Source organism: Schistocerca gregaria, chromosome X (genome assembly GCF_023897955.1).
Source record: "Schistocerca gregaria isolate iqSchGreg1 chromosome X, iqSchGreg1.2, whole genome shotgun sequence".
In the NCBI taxonomy this organism is placed as follows: domain Eukaryota; kingdom Metazoa; phylum Arthropoda; class Insecta; order Orthoptera; family Acrididae; genus Schistocerca; species Schistocerca gregaria.
This window is the reverse complement of record NC_064931.1, coordinates 219,964,785-219,981,610: the sequence shown is the minus strand read 5'-3', so window position 1 is coordinate 219,981,610 and position 16,826 is coordinate 219,964,785. Positions and strand designations below refer to the sequence as shown.

Genomic DNA, 16,826 nt, shown 5'->3' with positions numbered 1-16,826 from the left:
ATCATAAAATAAGTTATCCTTTTAAAAGACATTTTAAATGAGGAAAGTGATAAGCTAATATGTACAGCACAATATGACATGGACATTGAGGTAGACAAATATAACCTGGGAGTTAAAACATCTATGGCTGCACTTTACTTCACACATCACAGACATAATACAATGTCAAGTCCAAAAATAGAGTGAAAGGAAATGGATGCCTAGAGTTTGATATCTCACGGTCATTTAGAATACTAAAGACAAAACAATAAGTTGGGGAAGGATGACAGTATGAAGTGACCTTGTGTTGTTTAAGAACCAGTTCTGATATTTGTCTGAAACAATTTCAGCAAATCACAGAAAAGTGAAATAGGTATGGCTGAAGATCCAAAGCTCACACTATGCCGTAGCAGGTGTGGCATCTTTTCTGCAAATACAAGCTTAAGTTTGTACAAATGGAAGGATTATTGACCAAGTCATGAGCCTGTTTCTTTAAATACACATGTTAGTAAATAAGCTGAGAAACAGAAACATTTAGTTCATAAGAGTGAACTGCGAAGAGTGGCACAGTGTTTATTCACATTGCGCTGGGAGTTCCTGAGGTATGAGTTTGGTATAATTTACACTCTGTATATTGCAGATGAGTCTTCTCCTCCTTATTAACAATTGAAGCTTGGACAGAAACACATTTGGCCACACATTATTATCTGCATAAAAAATTATAAAAAACAAAACAAAATAATGACATTTGGACAACTAATCATCAATTAATATTTGTTACATGCACAGAACTCACCTGCGGCTTGTTAAAATAATGTAATATTTCAGCCGTAATGTTGTCTCTTCAATGGACTTCTCAGCTTGATCATATAAAAATGAATTATGAGATACAATCAAGGTGATATCAAAATCATCTGTACGTTTCACATCATGAGCATCTTTATATGTGATATGAGGTGTATTTTCAAGTTGAACAAGAACATATTCATTATCCTGTAAAAATAATTGGACAAACTGGTAACATGGTACTTGATGGTGACTTAAAATAAAATAAATTACATCTTTCCCACATGTTATTATACTTACATATGGAGTATCAATTTCATAAGTCACTGGAACCATTCGAAAAACTTCCATCCGATACTGCTTCTCATGACTCAAAAGGTAGTTGAAAAGTTGACGGGCTGGTGTTGTCAGGTCTTCCACATCCAGTACATCTGAAACCAACAGTACTCTTAAGATAAAAAATTCCTGCAGCATTTCTTATCAAATTAGAAGAAAACAGTATAAGCCCAAGTCTCAATATTAAAACTGCAGAGGAATTAGACATTCTTATAATGGGAGGAAACATGATAACAAAAATTGAGAGGAGGATGAGGTCAGAGCTGACCTTCCTACCAACAGCATGGTCGTCATAAATGGACTATTTATTTATCTATACAGTATGGGGAATGCAATTTCCCATACCTCACTCATATGAACTATCCAAGCATTTGCCTGAAGTTGTCTAGGAAAACCATTTGCCTCAAATTGTCTAGAAAAACCACAAATAATTTTATCATGAATGGTTGGACAGGAATTTAAACCTTACTTCTGTCAACATAAGTCAATTTTGTTAACAACAGTGCCAATGTGTGCTCTGCTATGATAAAAATTTCAAAAGCTAAGCAGCAATCATCATTCATTTTTTAAGTGCCTCACTGCCATTCAACATTTCCTCTGTGTAGCAGATGATGTTTTTTCTTCACATCATTATTTTATCTTCCATACATGATTTTCTATTACAAAATAATATACATTTGTATTGTTGTTAGTAATATTATTATTATGATAAATATTTCAGCTTGGTGGTCTGACACTCATGTAGCTAACATATATGTATGAGATTTTAGAATCCCATATTCTGATTTCAGGGGCTGCTAGGATTTTAAAGTTAACATGCAACTGATGCACTGTTCACCATACATTTGACTAGTACAAAAACCCTTTCAGAACTGCCTTAATATTTCATTTTCTTGACGTAGTTAATTTTGAAGAAATACTAATACTACTTCTCAGCTTCTGTTCTTTCAGTAAGTCTTCATTTCTTCTTCTCTTGATTATTTACAGTTTAGTTTGAGACTATTTCAATCAAATAGAAATTTGCAAAATCAAACTTGCACAATAAATCTGAAAAGAAATCCTTGATGTTCTAGTTTAAATAATCTGCCATAGCAGACAACTCAAAAATATATCAATTGATCAAGTGGAAAAATAGTGGCATCCAGGCAGTTGTATAAAATATTCTTGCAGTATAAAATAAAAATAAAGATTAGACCATATGGTGATAATCTTCATCATCTTTGAGAGGAACAACTAGGATACTACAGCAAAAAACTTCAGTCTGACATCCTGATAGCTGGTGAATTTCAAATGAATTTTGTGTGTCATTAGCCTGTTTTGAACCACTGAGCACTTCTACACATCTTAAGTCAGCATAATGCATTGGAATTGACTTCATTCAGGCACAGAATGTACTTATTTAAAAGCAACTTATTTTTCCTGATTTCAGTTTCAAACAGTCACATTCCTCAGGCTGCTGCATTCTCTTTGACATATACTCAGAAATTAATGTTCCAACAGATCACTCAATAAATCCTTTGTCAGACCTGTTACCTTGTCCTCAATGAAAGACTCTGCATTCTAACCACATAAACTTTCTTTACAAATATTTTCAGTCATTACACATTATTACAGGCAGAAAACTATTCCAATTATGACAACCAAGATGATCATTGTCTCTGGTCAGTGAACAGACACTGTGGTCGTGTATGTGTGAGTTGTGCTTGTGTGAATGTGTGTGTGTTGTCTATTTTTAGAAGTAGGTCTTTTGGCCAAAAGCTCACATGTTTAGCAGTCTTTCTGTTGTGCTCATCTGCAGCTAAACATCTCCTCTATATGGTGAGTAGTAATCTATTCTTTTCACAATACTGTCATTATTTCATCCTGGATTTTCAACTGTTTGATTAAGGTAGAAATTTGTTTTATAGACAAGCAGTTACAATCAAATACAAACAATTCACTCTTCTGTGGACACAGAAGATGAATTTATTGTAGATGAGTACATTAAAATTTAATGAAGTATACAAAATAGATCTGTATAATGCATTTTTTCTGGACTATTTTGAGTTACTTAATTGTACTTAAATTGAGAACCAATTCTGGGACACACTGACAAATAAACTTTCATAGTATCAGGAGTATTCAAACAGTATCAGACCTTCTTGTTTCCCGTGTAAGCAAAAGAAGTGCGGAAGACTTACTTTGGTGGAGATATGGTGGGGGACAGTCATGGGTAGTTGAGAATTTTTTCTCACCAGCAGACAGTGTCAGTTTCTAACGGCCAGCCCATGAACATGGACCTGTTGTGAGCACTCATCAGATTCCAGTAAGTTGTTAAATGACAGAAAAAAAAGAGCAGTGAAATAATATCAAATCTTGCCAAAAACTTGGAGTTACCCAAATGCAAACCATTTGCAAGAGTTAACAAGCTTCTGGGGATGATGCCATGAGCAACTCATAGATAAAGGGGTCCTGCAACTGATTCAAAGATGGTCCCACATCAGTTGACAGTGGACAATATTTCATCAGCCCCACAACAAGAGGAAATGACAATGTCATTGAGCAAGTGCAGACACTGGGCATGGAAGAATGTCATATCACAGTACAAGAACTTGCAAATGAGGTAGGTGTAAGAATTGGATTGGTACATTCAGTTTTGATTGAGGATTTGAACAAGAGTAGGGTGTCCACAAAATTCATACTGCATTTGATGATGATAGGGCAGAAGCAACACCATCTGCAAATCAGAGATGTGGGTTTGTGTGTATGACCCAAAAAACAAGATGCAATCATCACAAAAGAAACAGCTGACGTCTTCAGGACCAACAAAATCATGGCAGATCTGTAGCAATACCTGCTCTTTTTTTTTTAACACTAATCGGGTGGTACATCATGAGCACACACCAATAGCCAACCCATCAGAAAGGAATACTACCACAAGTCCTTTTGTCATCTTTATGATGCTGTGTGCTGCCAACGACTGGATATGTCAGCAGTAAAAACTGGGCAGCCCCATCACAATAACACATCTGCCCCTCCTGCAGATCTGATTCAGACTTTATTCACCAAACACAATATTCCTGTGGTTAGTCAGGCTTCCTACTTACCAACATGGCCCCATGTGACTTTCAGCTATCACCCAAGCTGAAAATTCCCCTGAAAGGAACATGATGTGTCAAGACAAAACATCATGTGGAATATGATGACCTAGCTAATCATTATTCAAAAAGACTTAATCCTGAAGTATTTTGAATAATGTTAGGAGTGTTGGGTGAAGTGTGTGCATTACCAAGAAGATTACTTTGAATGGGATTAGGTTTCTGTACCTCAAATCAGTAAATCTATTCCTACCAACCAAAGGCTTCATCCTTTTTAAATAAACTTTGTTGGCAAAAAGACACTGAAAAAACTACAAGAAAATAATTTATAACCATTTAGGGCAATCATGTCGAATTCCAAGTACATTCCAAAGGCTGGTGAGCATCCAGAAGTCTTTTACACAGTCACTGGTTAGATACTAGAATGTATTTTAGCTTCTCTTCCTGTAGACATGCAAACAAAGTACCAATTGTCTTATGCATTGAATGCATAATGTTGCAGTGTTAGAAGTGTCTTACACACCTATGTTTAAATTTCCTTCTATGGAGGAGAACAAGAGCTTGAAAGATTGAGCAGTCATCATTACTTCTTTAGCACATGTGTACTGTATAACATTTTGTTTTAAAGCTGAGTGACTATCAGTGCTCTTAGTCAGTTTATACATAACTATGTATGCAGTAAGATGAAATTCAAATTCGTAAAACAAAACATAAGAAATAAATCTATTTTTAGTATAAGTCTGAACAAGTCTCTCAATTTTAAGAATAATTATTAAATAAATACCAGGAATGGCAGGCAACACAAAGCTGATGAGTGCTAAACACACCACTTTTGTGTCTATTCCTAGGGCAAAAATAAAATTTTCATTTTTCAGACAGTTCCATATTTTACTCATATTGCTCCATAAGAAACAAAAATGTACGTTCCTGCTTAAATTTTTATCAAGAAAAGAGAAAGGGAGGAAGGGGAAGAGAAGAGAGAGAAATATGATACTACTGTCAGCTGACACAGGGTTTTCATACAATATTTAGTGGTTCACAGAATGAACTACTGGAGAAGAAACAAGTTCCTTGTTTTCTTAATTCTCTGCAGTAATATTATGCTTTTTTTTATTATTTATTTTCCGATAATTAATTAGTAAACTTCTGAAATACAATGGCTCAAAAAGAAAACTTACCTGCATATACAAGGTTTCTTGCAAAATTGGGAGCTTTGGAGTAGTACTTCATAAAATCTTCCAGAAAATGGGTTAAATGATAACCCTGACGAAGAAGTGCTTGGCGACCTGATACGTAGCCAGCAATGCTTCTCAAATGGTAATCATATGTGAATGAATGCAAATGCATCAGGATCTTGATTTTATCACATTCATCCAGGAAGCTAAGTGTAAACTGCAATTTCAAATTAACACATTAAAAATGTTTCTAAGTCTACATCTCTTACAGCATTTGACAAATTTCCATAAAAACAAATATGAAATCTTGCATGGGAGAAATAAATGAGTAATATTTCAAGGTTTACAATATTCACTGCAGCCTAAAAAGATCTTTTCCATTTTGAATAGCCTGTTCTGTTTTCGCAGATGATTGCTGAATTAAAGTACATCTTTCAGATGGCTATTAAATTATGTAGTGTTAAGCTGCATCCTTTTTTATGTCCTTTCTTTGTTGATCGTAGTTCTGAGATGGAGTCTTTCACTACCACTACCGGTGCTATTTTCTGTTATATTGGTAGGATTTTTGGCTCGATGGCATTGATGTTCTTATTACCTGTACTAAAATGATGATGTGATGAATGTGATTCAAGTGGTTTAAAGTTACAAAAAGCTATACTGAAACAAAAATAGTTTATTGGGAGTTCTCCTGCTCTCTCTCTCTCTCTCTCTCTCTCTCTCACACACACACACACACACACACACACACACACACACACACAGACAGACACACACACACACACACACACACACACACACAGAGTATAGCATCTTCCAATGTCAGTCCTTAAAAGGTTAGCTGAGAATCCAGATCCAATTTTTAAAAAATCATGGCCAGTTAAAAGATTATGGCAGAAATATGTGATTGGCTGATTGCCAGACAAAAAAAGGTGAGCCAACCACTCTGCAACACATGAAAACTTCCAATCTAAGACCTAACATTGGAACCAGGAATCCACAAATTCCTAAAAGCTTTGTAACACTCATCTCATTATTAGCTAAAACAAACGGTAGGTCCTCCACTTACATTGACTGCTGCCCTTTGGTCTGAATATAAAACACATTCTAATAAATCCAGACACAATCTAGATTTTGATGATTATTTTATTTAAAATGACTGGTTCCGGCCTAGCCTTAGGACATCTTCAGAATATCTCCACCTGCTGAAGTTGATGATGTTCAGAACAGTTAGTAGACCTCAGTTGCTGAACCTGCTTAACACACAGGTTCAGTGACTGAGGCCTACCACGTGTTCTGGCATTGTCAACTTCAGCTGATGGTGCTATTATGAAGATTGCTTAAGACTGGACTGAAACGGGTCATTTTAAATAAAATAACCATTGTGATCTAGACTGTTTTTCACTATTTTTACATAGCTTACAAGAGCACTGTTCTCCAAATATGTTACCAAAAATTCTGTAAGTGTCACGGAAATCTTTGAAACCTTCATCTTAATGACCAGATAGGGATTTGGACCCTGTTCCTCCTGACTGAGTCCACTATAATAACTACTGTGCCAGCTCACAGGATAAAATTTCAAAAATACTGTCTAATACACAGTGTGAGCCAAGTAAGATATAACACCCCTTCCATTTCGTGAATGATTACAAATATCGAAATGTGATTTTTGGCAAATGTTAGAGCAACAAGGGGCACATATTCTTTTGTTTGGTTAATGCTTTTGCACTGGTATGAATGGAGACATTGAAGCAACTACATTTTTTTAAATGGAACTGTGTACTTTTCATAACTGCATTTGAGAGCATAGTGGCTGGAATCAGCATTTGTGGTGCAAAAACTTCCAAGCAGAGCTCTCGTGATATGCTGTGTCAAAAGTCAACAAATTTGTCTGTTTACTGTTCTGCACTACAGGCTGCTCATTTCTGCTTCAGCATTCATTGTATACAGATGTTTAAACCAATTGGAAGAAGTTGGATATACTACTTTTATATGGTGAATGTAAAAGAAATGATGTAAAAACAGTACCACAGTAAAGGGCTAACTACCTGGATCGCCAGTGTCCGCTGTGCCAGGCAACTGCACAAATTATTAAAACGCCACTCAGGACAGGCTGCTTGAATGAGAAACAGAGGACAGGAAAGAAGACAGCAACTGACAGGACACAAAAAACAGTCCTTGCTTATGAATTTGCACAGTGGTATGAGACATATTGCTAAGGAATGTGTAATCAGCCAGATGACTGTCATTTGCATCCCACAACGACATGATTTCAATCCCTATCATCTGTCACCATATCAGGCGCTCGACAACAGTGATTTCAGATGTCATACAGAATTTTGTCGGTTTGCCCTTCAGCAACTGAAAGATGACCCTATGTTTTTCAAAAGTGTGCTCTTTACTGATGAAGCAATGTTTACTAATCATGCTATTGTAAATTTGCATGACAAGCACTCTGTGCACCCCAAAATCCACACTATCTTTCTCAGGTGCAACATCAATGGCTGTGGAGCATAAAAATATGATGGGGCATTAAAGGAAATTGTATTGTAGCACCTTACTTCATCTCACACATTCTAAATGGACATTCATAAGCAAACGTTGTGACAAACATTCTGCCGGTTGTTCCAGGAGAGGTTCCACTGAATATTCGACAGTGTATGTCACTGCAATACGATGGTTGTCCAGCTCACTCGTCCTTTGTTGCAATGCAAATACTGAATGAGAACTTTCCTGGACACTGGATATGACAAAATTCTGTTATAAAATGGCCTGTGAGGTCCCACAATTTGACTTCTCCAGATTTATTTCGTTTTGAGCATTCAAAGATGCAGTCTATGACAAAACATTGAATCACCAGTGCATGCTTTAACATATAATCCACTGTAATTACATCTGTTCATTGTTCTGTTGAATGCCGATTGCAAATGTGCCTTTCAGTCCATGCTCAACAGTTTAAACACATGCTTAAATAAATGATAAAGTTATTCATTTGGAAGACAAAATTTATGTTATGTGATTTGGGTGGTTACAACAACACTGTTGATATAGACTGGGAGACTCAAGCATTTATAATGAGTGGCAGGGACAAAGAAACCAGTGAAATTGTTTAAAGTGCTTTATCTGAAAACTACCTTGAGCACTTAAACAGAGAACCAACTCGCAGTGATAACATATTAGACCTTCTGGTGACAAACAGACCTGAAATATTTGAAACAGTTCAGCGATCACAAAGTGGTTACAGAATCGATGATTTCAGCCATAAATAGAAATATTAAAAAAGGTAGGAAGATTTTTCTGTATATCAAAAGGGACAAAAAGCAGATTTCAGAGTACTTGATGGCTCAACACAAAAGTTTTATCTCAAGTACAGATAGTGTTGAGGATAAGTGGACAAAGTTCAAAACCATCATACAATATGCATTAGATGAGTACGTGCCAAACAAGATTGTAAGATACGGAAAAGAGCCACCATGGAACAACAACAGAGTTAGAAAACTGCTATGGAAGCAAAGGGAACTTCACAGCAAACATAAACATAGCCAAAGCCTTGCAGACAAACAATAATTACACGAAGCGAAATGTAGTGTGAGGAGGGCTATGCGAGAGGCGTTCAATGAATTCGAAAGAAAAGTTCTATGTTCTGACTTGGCAGTAGGTACGTAAATCAAAACAACATGTCCAGACACACTGTGACAAAATGGTACTGAAGCAGAGGATGGCAGATATAAGGCCAAAATACTAAATGTCTTTTCCCAAAGCTGTTTCACAGAGAAAGATTGCACTGTAGTTCCTTCTCTAGATTTAGCGCAGATGACAAAATGGTAGATATCAAAATAGATGACAGAGGGATAGAAAAACAATTAAAATCACACAAAAGAGAAAAGGCCGCTGGACCTGATGGGATACCAGTTTGTGAGTACATGAAGGAACTTGCCCCCCTTCTTGCAGCGGTGTACCATTGGTCTCTAGAAGAGCGTAGTATTCCAAAAGATTGAAAAAGGGCACAGATCATTACCGTTTTCAAGAAGGGACATCGAACAGATGTGCAGAACTATAGACCTATATCTCTAACGTCAATCAGTTGTAGAATTTTGGAACACATTATGTTCGAGTATAATGACTTTTATGGAGACTAGAAATCTACTATGTAGGAATCAGCATGGGTTTCGAAAAAGACGATCATATGAAACCCAGCTCACGCTATTCACCCACGAGAATCAGAGGGCCATAGACACAGGTTCCCAGGTAGATGCCGTGTTTCTTGACTTCCGCATGGTGTTTGATACATTTCCCCACAGTCCTTTAATGAACCAAGTAAGAGCATACGGACTATCAGACTAATTGTGTGATTGGATTGAAGAGTTCCTAGATAACAGAACGCAGCATGTCATTCTCAATGGAGAGAAGTCTTCTGAAGTAAGAGTGATTTCAGGTGTGCCACAGGGGAGTGTCGTAGGACTGTTGCTATTCACAATATATATAAATGACCTTGTGGATAACATCGGAAGTTCACTGATGCTTTTTGTGGATGATGCTGTAGTATATCGAGAGGTTGTAACAATGGAAAATTGTACTGAAATGCAGGAGAATCTGCAACGAATTGACACATGGTGCAGGGAATGACAATTGAATCTCAATGTAGACAAGTGTAATGAGCTGCGAATACATAGAAAGAAAGATCCTTCATCATTTAGCTACAATATAGCAATATTATCTGGGGGTAGGCATTAGGAGTGATTTAAAATGGAATGACCATATAAAATTAATCATCAGTAAAGCAGATGTCAGACTGAGCTTCATTGGAAGAATCCAAAGGAAATGCAGTAGGAACTAGGTTACAGTACACTTGTTCGTTGTTGAAGTTTCAAGAACATACCTTCACCGAGGAGTCAAGTAGTATATTGCTCCCTCCTACGTATATCTCACGAAAAGACCATGAGGATAAAATCATAGAGGTTAGAGCCCACACAGAGGCATACCGACAATCTGCAACATCGATCGCAGCGGAAGAACTATGGCATCATGGTTAAGTGGTCATGGTGTTGGACTGCCAAGCACACGACCTGGGTTCAAATCTCCCTCGTACTGTTTATTTATTTATTTTTTACAAAATTTTGAACTGTCCATCTGCTCACTGAAATGCTTGTCCTCTTTCTGTAGTCTTGGCAGTTGTCATACTCACATTATACAATGGTTATAGAATATGAGTCATGTGGTAAGAATACATTACTGTAACAAGTAATTGTGATGAATAGTCAAGCAGGCAAGATACCACATAGACTCTCACAGAAATGAAAAGAACAAATAAACGTGTGTGAACTATGTTACAACAAAGGAATTCAGGGATCAAAATGTCCAAAGTGGAATGCAACTTCAAAAATGAGAAAAACCATGTTTTAACAGAGCACAGGGCAAACTGTATGATTGTGAAACTGTTGCACTCATTTGTCACAAGTTATGTGACAAACTATTATGTTTTCATCATTTCCTTGGGAGGGAGCACATTCAAATTCATACGAACAGCTAAATCGGGCAAGGACTCATATATCACTCACTCACCAGGCATACAAATTATGTGCATCGATAAGGATTCCTTCCATTTGATACACATACTGTCACTAATGTCACGTATGACACACGAGACATGCTTTCCTGTGGAGGATTTGTTTGACTTGTTGCCTTGTCATTAAATGTTTGCGGTTCCCATTTGAGAGTCACTGCCTTTTGGTTGCTAACAGAGTAGTTGTGCAAAATCAAATTTCATTACAGGTCCCTTTCATACACCCTGCTGTTGCAAACAGATGTTAACCATGATGCAGACACAAATCTGAATAGAGGAAAAAAAAATAAAAAAAATGGTAAGAGCGAACTTTGAACACAGGTTACCTGCCTTACAGTCCAATAAAGTTTCCACTTAACCATGATGCTATGGCTCATCTGCCTTTCTCTATGTCGAAGTTCTTTTGATTGGACTATTCACTGTTTCTATTGCATGTTCTTTTCACAGTTCAGTACACGTTCTTCCTGTTTTCATGCTTGATCTGTGTTCAGTTTTTGATGGTCTATCAAATGGGCCCTCTTACCACTAAATCTGAGAGGTGTATGATGGGGAGTTTCCCTTGTTAGCAACGGTATATGCATTAGGAGATAATGATGAAGCACTCAGCTCAGTAAGTAGCAAGCACACCTGCCAAAACGGTAAGATTCGTGATTCATTTCTTTAAACTGTTTTGTACATCAGTTACTGACTTCCCATGTTCCCAAAATGGGAATTTAAATTTGAATATGACATCAGTTTCCCACATAAATTGTAGACCATTTTTATATTTCTGAATGCTAGTGCTCAACAATGTGACTAGTCTTCAATGTATTTCTTTTACATACTGATTATATATAACTTTGGTCTGATTATATTTAGTTTTTAGGCATTCTGTTATACATCCTTTAATGAACTCTTCTATAATTGCTTCAGTTCTGCAGTAAAGCAACTAGATCTATGCCATCCACAGTTCAGGTAAAATCCTCTTTTCCATCCAGTTACATGATTTAAAACCTTCTTCAAAGGATGCAGAAAGAAGTTATGGTGTCAGCATGCCTAAATCCATTTCAAATAAATCAAGCCAGCTCAACTGCTTACTTTTTCAGTTTTGAATTTTCACTCTCTTCATTTAATCAAGCTCAAGCTGAAGTATTTCTGTAGCTGTTGCAAGATAAATTAATAGATGTAGATTTAAGATGGTTTTTCTTGGGGGATTTAAGCTTGGATTTAACTTGACTTGGCATTTCCTACACCCATTTTCTATTTAGCTTCATCTTGAAGATTGTGTTTAGAATGCACATTTTGTTATTCAGAGTGTTTGAAAATCGACCAATGCAGATCACTAATTTTTACTTGTTCATGGTGTATTAGACAACAGACACTATATCCTTCCTGTTAACAATGTTCTGCAAAACTGATCTTACAATGCAGACTTCATTCTATATCACAGTAACATGTAACAGCAGTTACCATTAGTCATTATTTGCATCCGAGTTTCACATATTAACAATTTATTGTGACACAGACTGTTACAATACGCTGTAACTTTTGGTATTCCTTAGTACATTTGTGTAGATCACTTTTCATAATCTTTATTGTTACTTATTCATAAGCAAGGAAATGGTGAAGAATACGGAAACAGAAAGAGATATACATACCTGAGATATTAGAGCACTAGATGTCTTTGACTGAAGGCGAGAGCATTCTAGTGCGTGCAGCTTTGCAAGCAAAAATGGCTCACAAAATGAGATTTCAAACAGAAGAATTCCGCCAAGAAGTGACTTCTGAAGATACCACACACCTCTCTCTACAAGTTCTGTGGGGGAAAGATTCTGTAAACTCTTCTTCCCATCATCATCATCTTTCTTTTTCTGTGATCGCTTATGACTGAAATTAAATTTTGCACATACATTAGGAAATTGGTCACAAAATACATATGAGGGGCATTTGAAAAGTCCATGCAAAGTCTGAGAGAGGGCACCACCGGCCCATATCAAGGTCATATTTAGTTCGTAGCATCTTTGGAAAGAACACACACCAAGTTTCAGCCATATTGGTCTATTTCTTTGTGTTTGGGATTCGTGTGAGTCAAGGAAGTCAAGTGATTGTCACATAATGGACGAAAAAGAATTTCGTATGGTGATTAAACATTACTTTATGAAAGGCAAAATGCCTCTGCACCTTCGATTAGAACAGTTTATAAGTGGTTTCAAAATTTTCGGAGTGGCCGTATGGGCACAAGTGATGCTGAACGTTCTGGACACCCTGTGGAGGTTACAACTCCAGAAATCATTAATAAAATTCATTGTGTGGTGGTGGATGACAGAAGAGTTAAGGTGCGTGAGATTGCTAGTGCTGTGGGCATCTCGAATGAATGGGTACATAATATTTTGCATAAACATTTGGACATGAGAAAGCTATCCGCAAGATGGGTTTCGTGACAGCTCACGCGTGACCAAAACGGAATCATGTGAAGTGTTGGAAGGATGGTTTGCAGCTGTTCAGGAAGAATCCACAGGACTTTAAATGTCAGTGTGGATGAAGCATGGATACATTACTATACTCCTGAAACTGGACAACAGTCTAAACAATGGGTTACCAAGGGAGAAGCTGCACCGAAAAAAGCAAAGACCATTCCTTCGGCCGGAAAGGTTATGGTGAATGTGTTTTGGGATACACAAGGGATAATCCTCATCAACTATCTGGAAAAAAGTAAAATTATTACAGGTGCATATTATTCATTTTTATTGGACCGTTTTAAAACCGAGCTGCAAGAAAAACGCCAGCGATTGGACCGCAAAAGAGTCCTTTTCCATCACATCAATGCACCAGCACACACCTCAGCAGTTGTGGTCACAAAATTATTGGAAATAGGATTCCAACTCATTTCACATCCCTCCTATTTTCCAGACTTAGCTCCCTCAGACTGCTATTTGTTCCCCAATTTGAAGAAATGGCTGGCACGACAAAGATTTTATTCAAACGAGGAGGTGATTGCTGAAACTAATAGCTATTTTGCAGACTTGGACAATTGCTATTATTCGAAAGAGATCAACAAGATAGAACAGCATTGGACGAAGTGTATAACTCTAAAAGGAGACTGTCGAAAAATAAAAAAGGTTTACCCCTAATATGTAAGCTAATATGAAAGCAAGGGGAAACTACAGCCGTAATTTTTCCCGAGAGCATGCAGCTTTACTGTATGATTAAATGATGATGGCGTCCTCTTGGGTAAAATATTCCCCCATTCGGATCTCCGGGCGGGGGCTACTCGGGAGGACGTCGTTATCAGGAGAAAGAAAACTGGCATTCTACGGATCGGAACGTGGAATGTCAGATCCCTTAATCAGGCAGGTAGGTTAGAAAATTTAAAAAGGGAAATGGATAGGTTAAAGTTAGATATAGTGGGAATTAGTGAAGTTCGGTGGCAGGAGGAAAAAGACTTCTGGTCAGGTGAATACAGGGTTATAAATACAAAATCAAATAGGGGTAATGCAGGAGTAGGCTTAATAATGAATAAAAAAATAGGAGTGCGGGTAAGCTACTACAAACAACATAGTGAACCTATTATTGTGGCCAAGATAGACACGAAGCCCATGACTACTACAGTAGTACAAGTTTATATGCCAACTAGCTCTGCAGATGACGAAGAAATTGAAGAAATGTATGATGAAATAAAAGAAATTATTCAGGTATGGAAGGGAGACGAAAATTTAATAGTCATGCGTGACTGGAATTCGACAGTTGGATAAGGGAGAGAAGGAAACATAGTAGGTGAATATGGATTGGGGCTAAGAAATGAAAGAGGAAGCCGTATGGTAGAATTTTGCACAGAGAATAACTTAATTATAGCTAACACTCGGTTCAAGAATCATAAAAGAAGGTTGTATGCATGGAAGAATCCTGGAGATACTAAAAGGAATCAGATAGATTATATAATGGTAAGACAGAGATTTAGGAATCAGGTTTTAAATTGTAGGACATTTCCAGGGGCAGATGTGGACTCTGACCACAATCTGTTGGTTATGAACTGTAGATTAAAACTGAAGAAACTGCAAAAATGTGGGAAATTAAGGAGATGGGACCTGGATAAACTGAAAGAACCAGAGGTTGTACAGAGTTTCAGGGAGAGCATAAGGGAACAATTGAAAGGAATGGGGGAAAGAAATACAGTAGAAGAAGAATGGGTAGCTCTGAGGGATGATGTAGTGAAGGTAGCAGAGGATCAAGTAGGTAAAAAGACGAGGGCTAGTAGAAATCCTTGGTTAACAGAAGAAATATTGAATTTAATTGATGAAAGGAGAAAATATAAAAATGCAGTAAATGAAGCAGGCAAATAGGAATACAAACGTCTCAAAAATGAGATCGACAGGAAGTGCAAAATGGCTAAGCAGGCATCGCTAGAGGACAAATGTAAGGATGTAGAGGCTTATCTCACTATGGGTAAGATAGATACAGCCTACAGGAAATTAAAGAGACCTTTGGAGAAAAGAGAGCCACTTGTATGAGTATCAAGAGCTCAGATGGAAACCCAGTTCTAAGCAAAGAGGGGAAAGCTGAAAGGTGGAAGGAGTATATAGAGGGTCTATACAAGGGCGATGTACTTGAGGACAATATTATGGAAATGGAAGAGGATGTAGATGAAGATGAAATGGGAGATACGATACTGCGTGAAGAGTTTGACAGAGCACTGAAAGACCTGAGTCGAAACAAGGCCCCAGGAGTAGACAACATCCCATTAGAATTACTGGCGGTCTTGGGAGAGTCAGTCCTGACAAAACTCTACCGTCTGGTGAGCAAGATGTATGAGACAGGCGAAATACCCTCAGTCTTCAAGAAGAATATAATAATTCCAATCCCAAAGAAAGCGGGTGTTGACAGATGTGAAAATTACCGAACTATCAGTTTAATAAGTCACAGCTGCAAAATACTAACGCGAATTCTTTACAGACGAATAGAAAACTGGTAGAAGTCGACCTCGGGGATGATCAGTTTGGATTCCGTAGAAATGCTGGAACACATGAGGCAAATACTGACCTTACGACTTATCTTAGAAGAAAGATTAAGGAAAGGCAAACCTACGTTTCTAGCATTTGTAGACTTAGAGAAAGCTTTTGACAATGTTAACTGGAATACTCTCTTTCAAATTCTAAAGGTGGCAGGGGTAAAATACAGGGAGCGAAAGGCTATTTACAATTTGTACAGAAACTAGATGGCAGTTATAAGAGTCGAGGGGCATGAAAGGGAAGCAGTGGTTGGGAAGGGAGTGAGACAGGCTTGTAGCCTCTCCGCGATGTTATTCAATCTGTATATTGAGCAAGCAGTAAAGGAAACAAAAGTAAAATTTGGAGTAGGTATTAAAACCCAGGGAGAAGAAATAACTTTGAGGTTCACCTATAGAGTCGGCAAAGGACTTGGAAAAGCAGTTGAACGGAATGGACAGTGTCTTGAAAGGAGGATATAAGATGAACATCAACAAAAGCAAAACAAGGATAATGGAATGTAGTCGAATTAAGTCGGGTGATGCTGAGGGAATTAGATTAGGAAATGAGACCCTTAAAGTAGTAAAGGAGTTTTGCTATTTGGGGAGCAAAATAACTGATGATGGTCGAAGTAGAGAGGATATAAAATGTATACTGGCAATGGCAAGGAAAGCGTTTCTGAAGAAGAGAAATTTATTAATGTCGAGTACAGATTTAAGTGTCAGGAAGTCATTTCTGAAAGTATTTGTATGGAGTGTAGCCATGTAAGGAAGTGAAACATGGACGATAACTAGTTTGGACAAGAAGAGAATAGAAGCTTTCGAAATGTGGTGCTACAGAAGAATGTTGAAGATTAGGTGGGTAGATCACGTAACTAACGAGGAAGTATTGAATAGGATTGGGGAGAAGAGAAATGGCACAACTTAACTAGAAGAAGGGATTGGTTGGTAGG

The 16,826-nt window shown here is 37.4% G+C and overlaps 1 protein-coding gene across 3 annotated transcripts in view; it reads right to left on the bottom strand.

Moving 5' to 3' along the window:
* The window catches only part of LOC126297774 (KICSTOR complex protein SZT2-like), a 710,838-nt gene that overhangs the window by 33,555 nt on the left and 660,457 nt on the right, over positions 1 to 16,826 (bottom strand). For all 3 annotated transcript variants that reach the window (XM_049988949.1, XM_049988951.1, XM_049988950.1), the window contains exons 52-55: positions 12,551 to 12,779; positions 5,357 to 5,570; positions 1,066 to 1,196; positions 776 to 972 (exon numbers count right to left, since the gene is read on the bottom strand). In XM_049988949.1, coding sequence (XP_049844906.1) covers positions 776 to 972; positions 1,066 to 1,196; positions 5,357 to 5,570; positions 12,551 to 12,779 — 771 coding nt within the window. The remainder of the gene's footprint in view (positions 1 to 775; positions 973 to 1,065; positions 1,197 to 5,356; positions 5,571 to 12,550; positions 12,780 to 16,826) is intronic.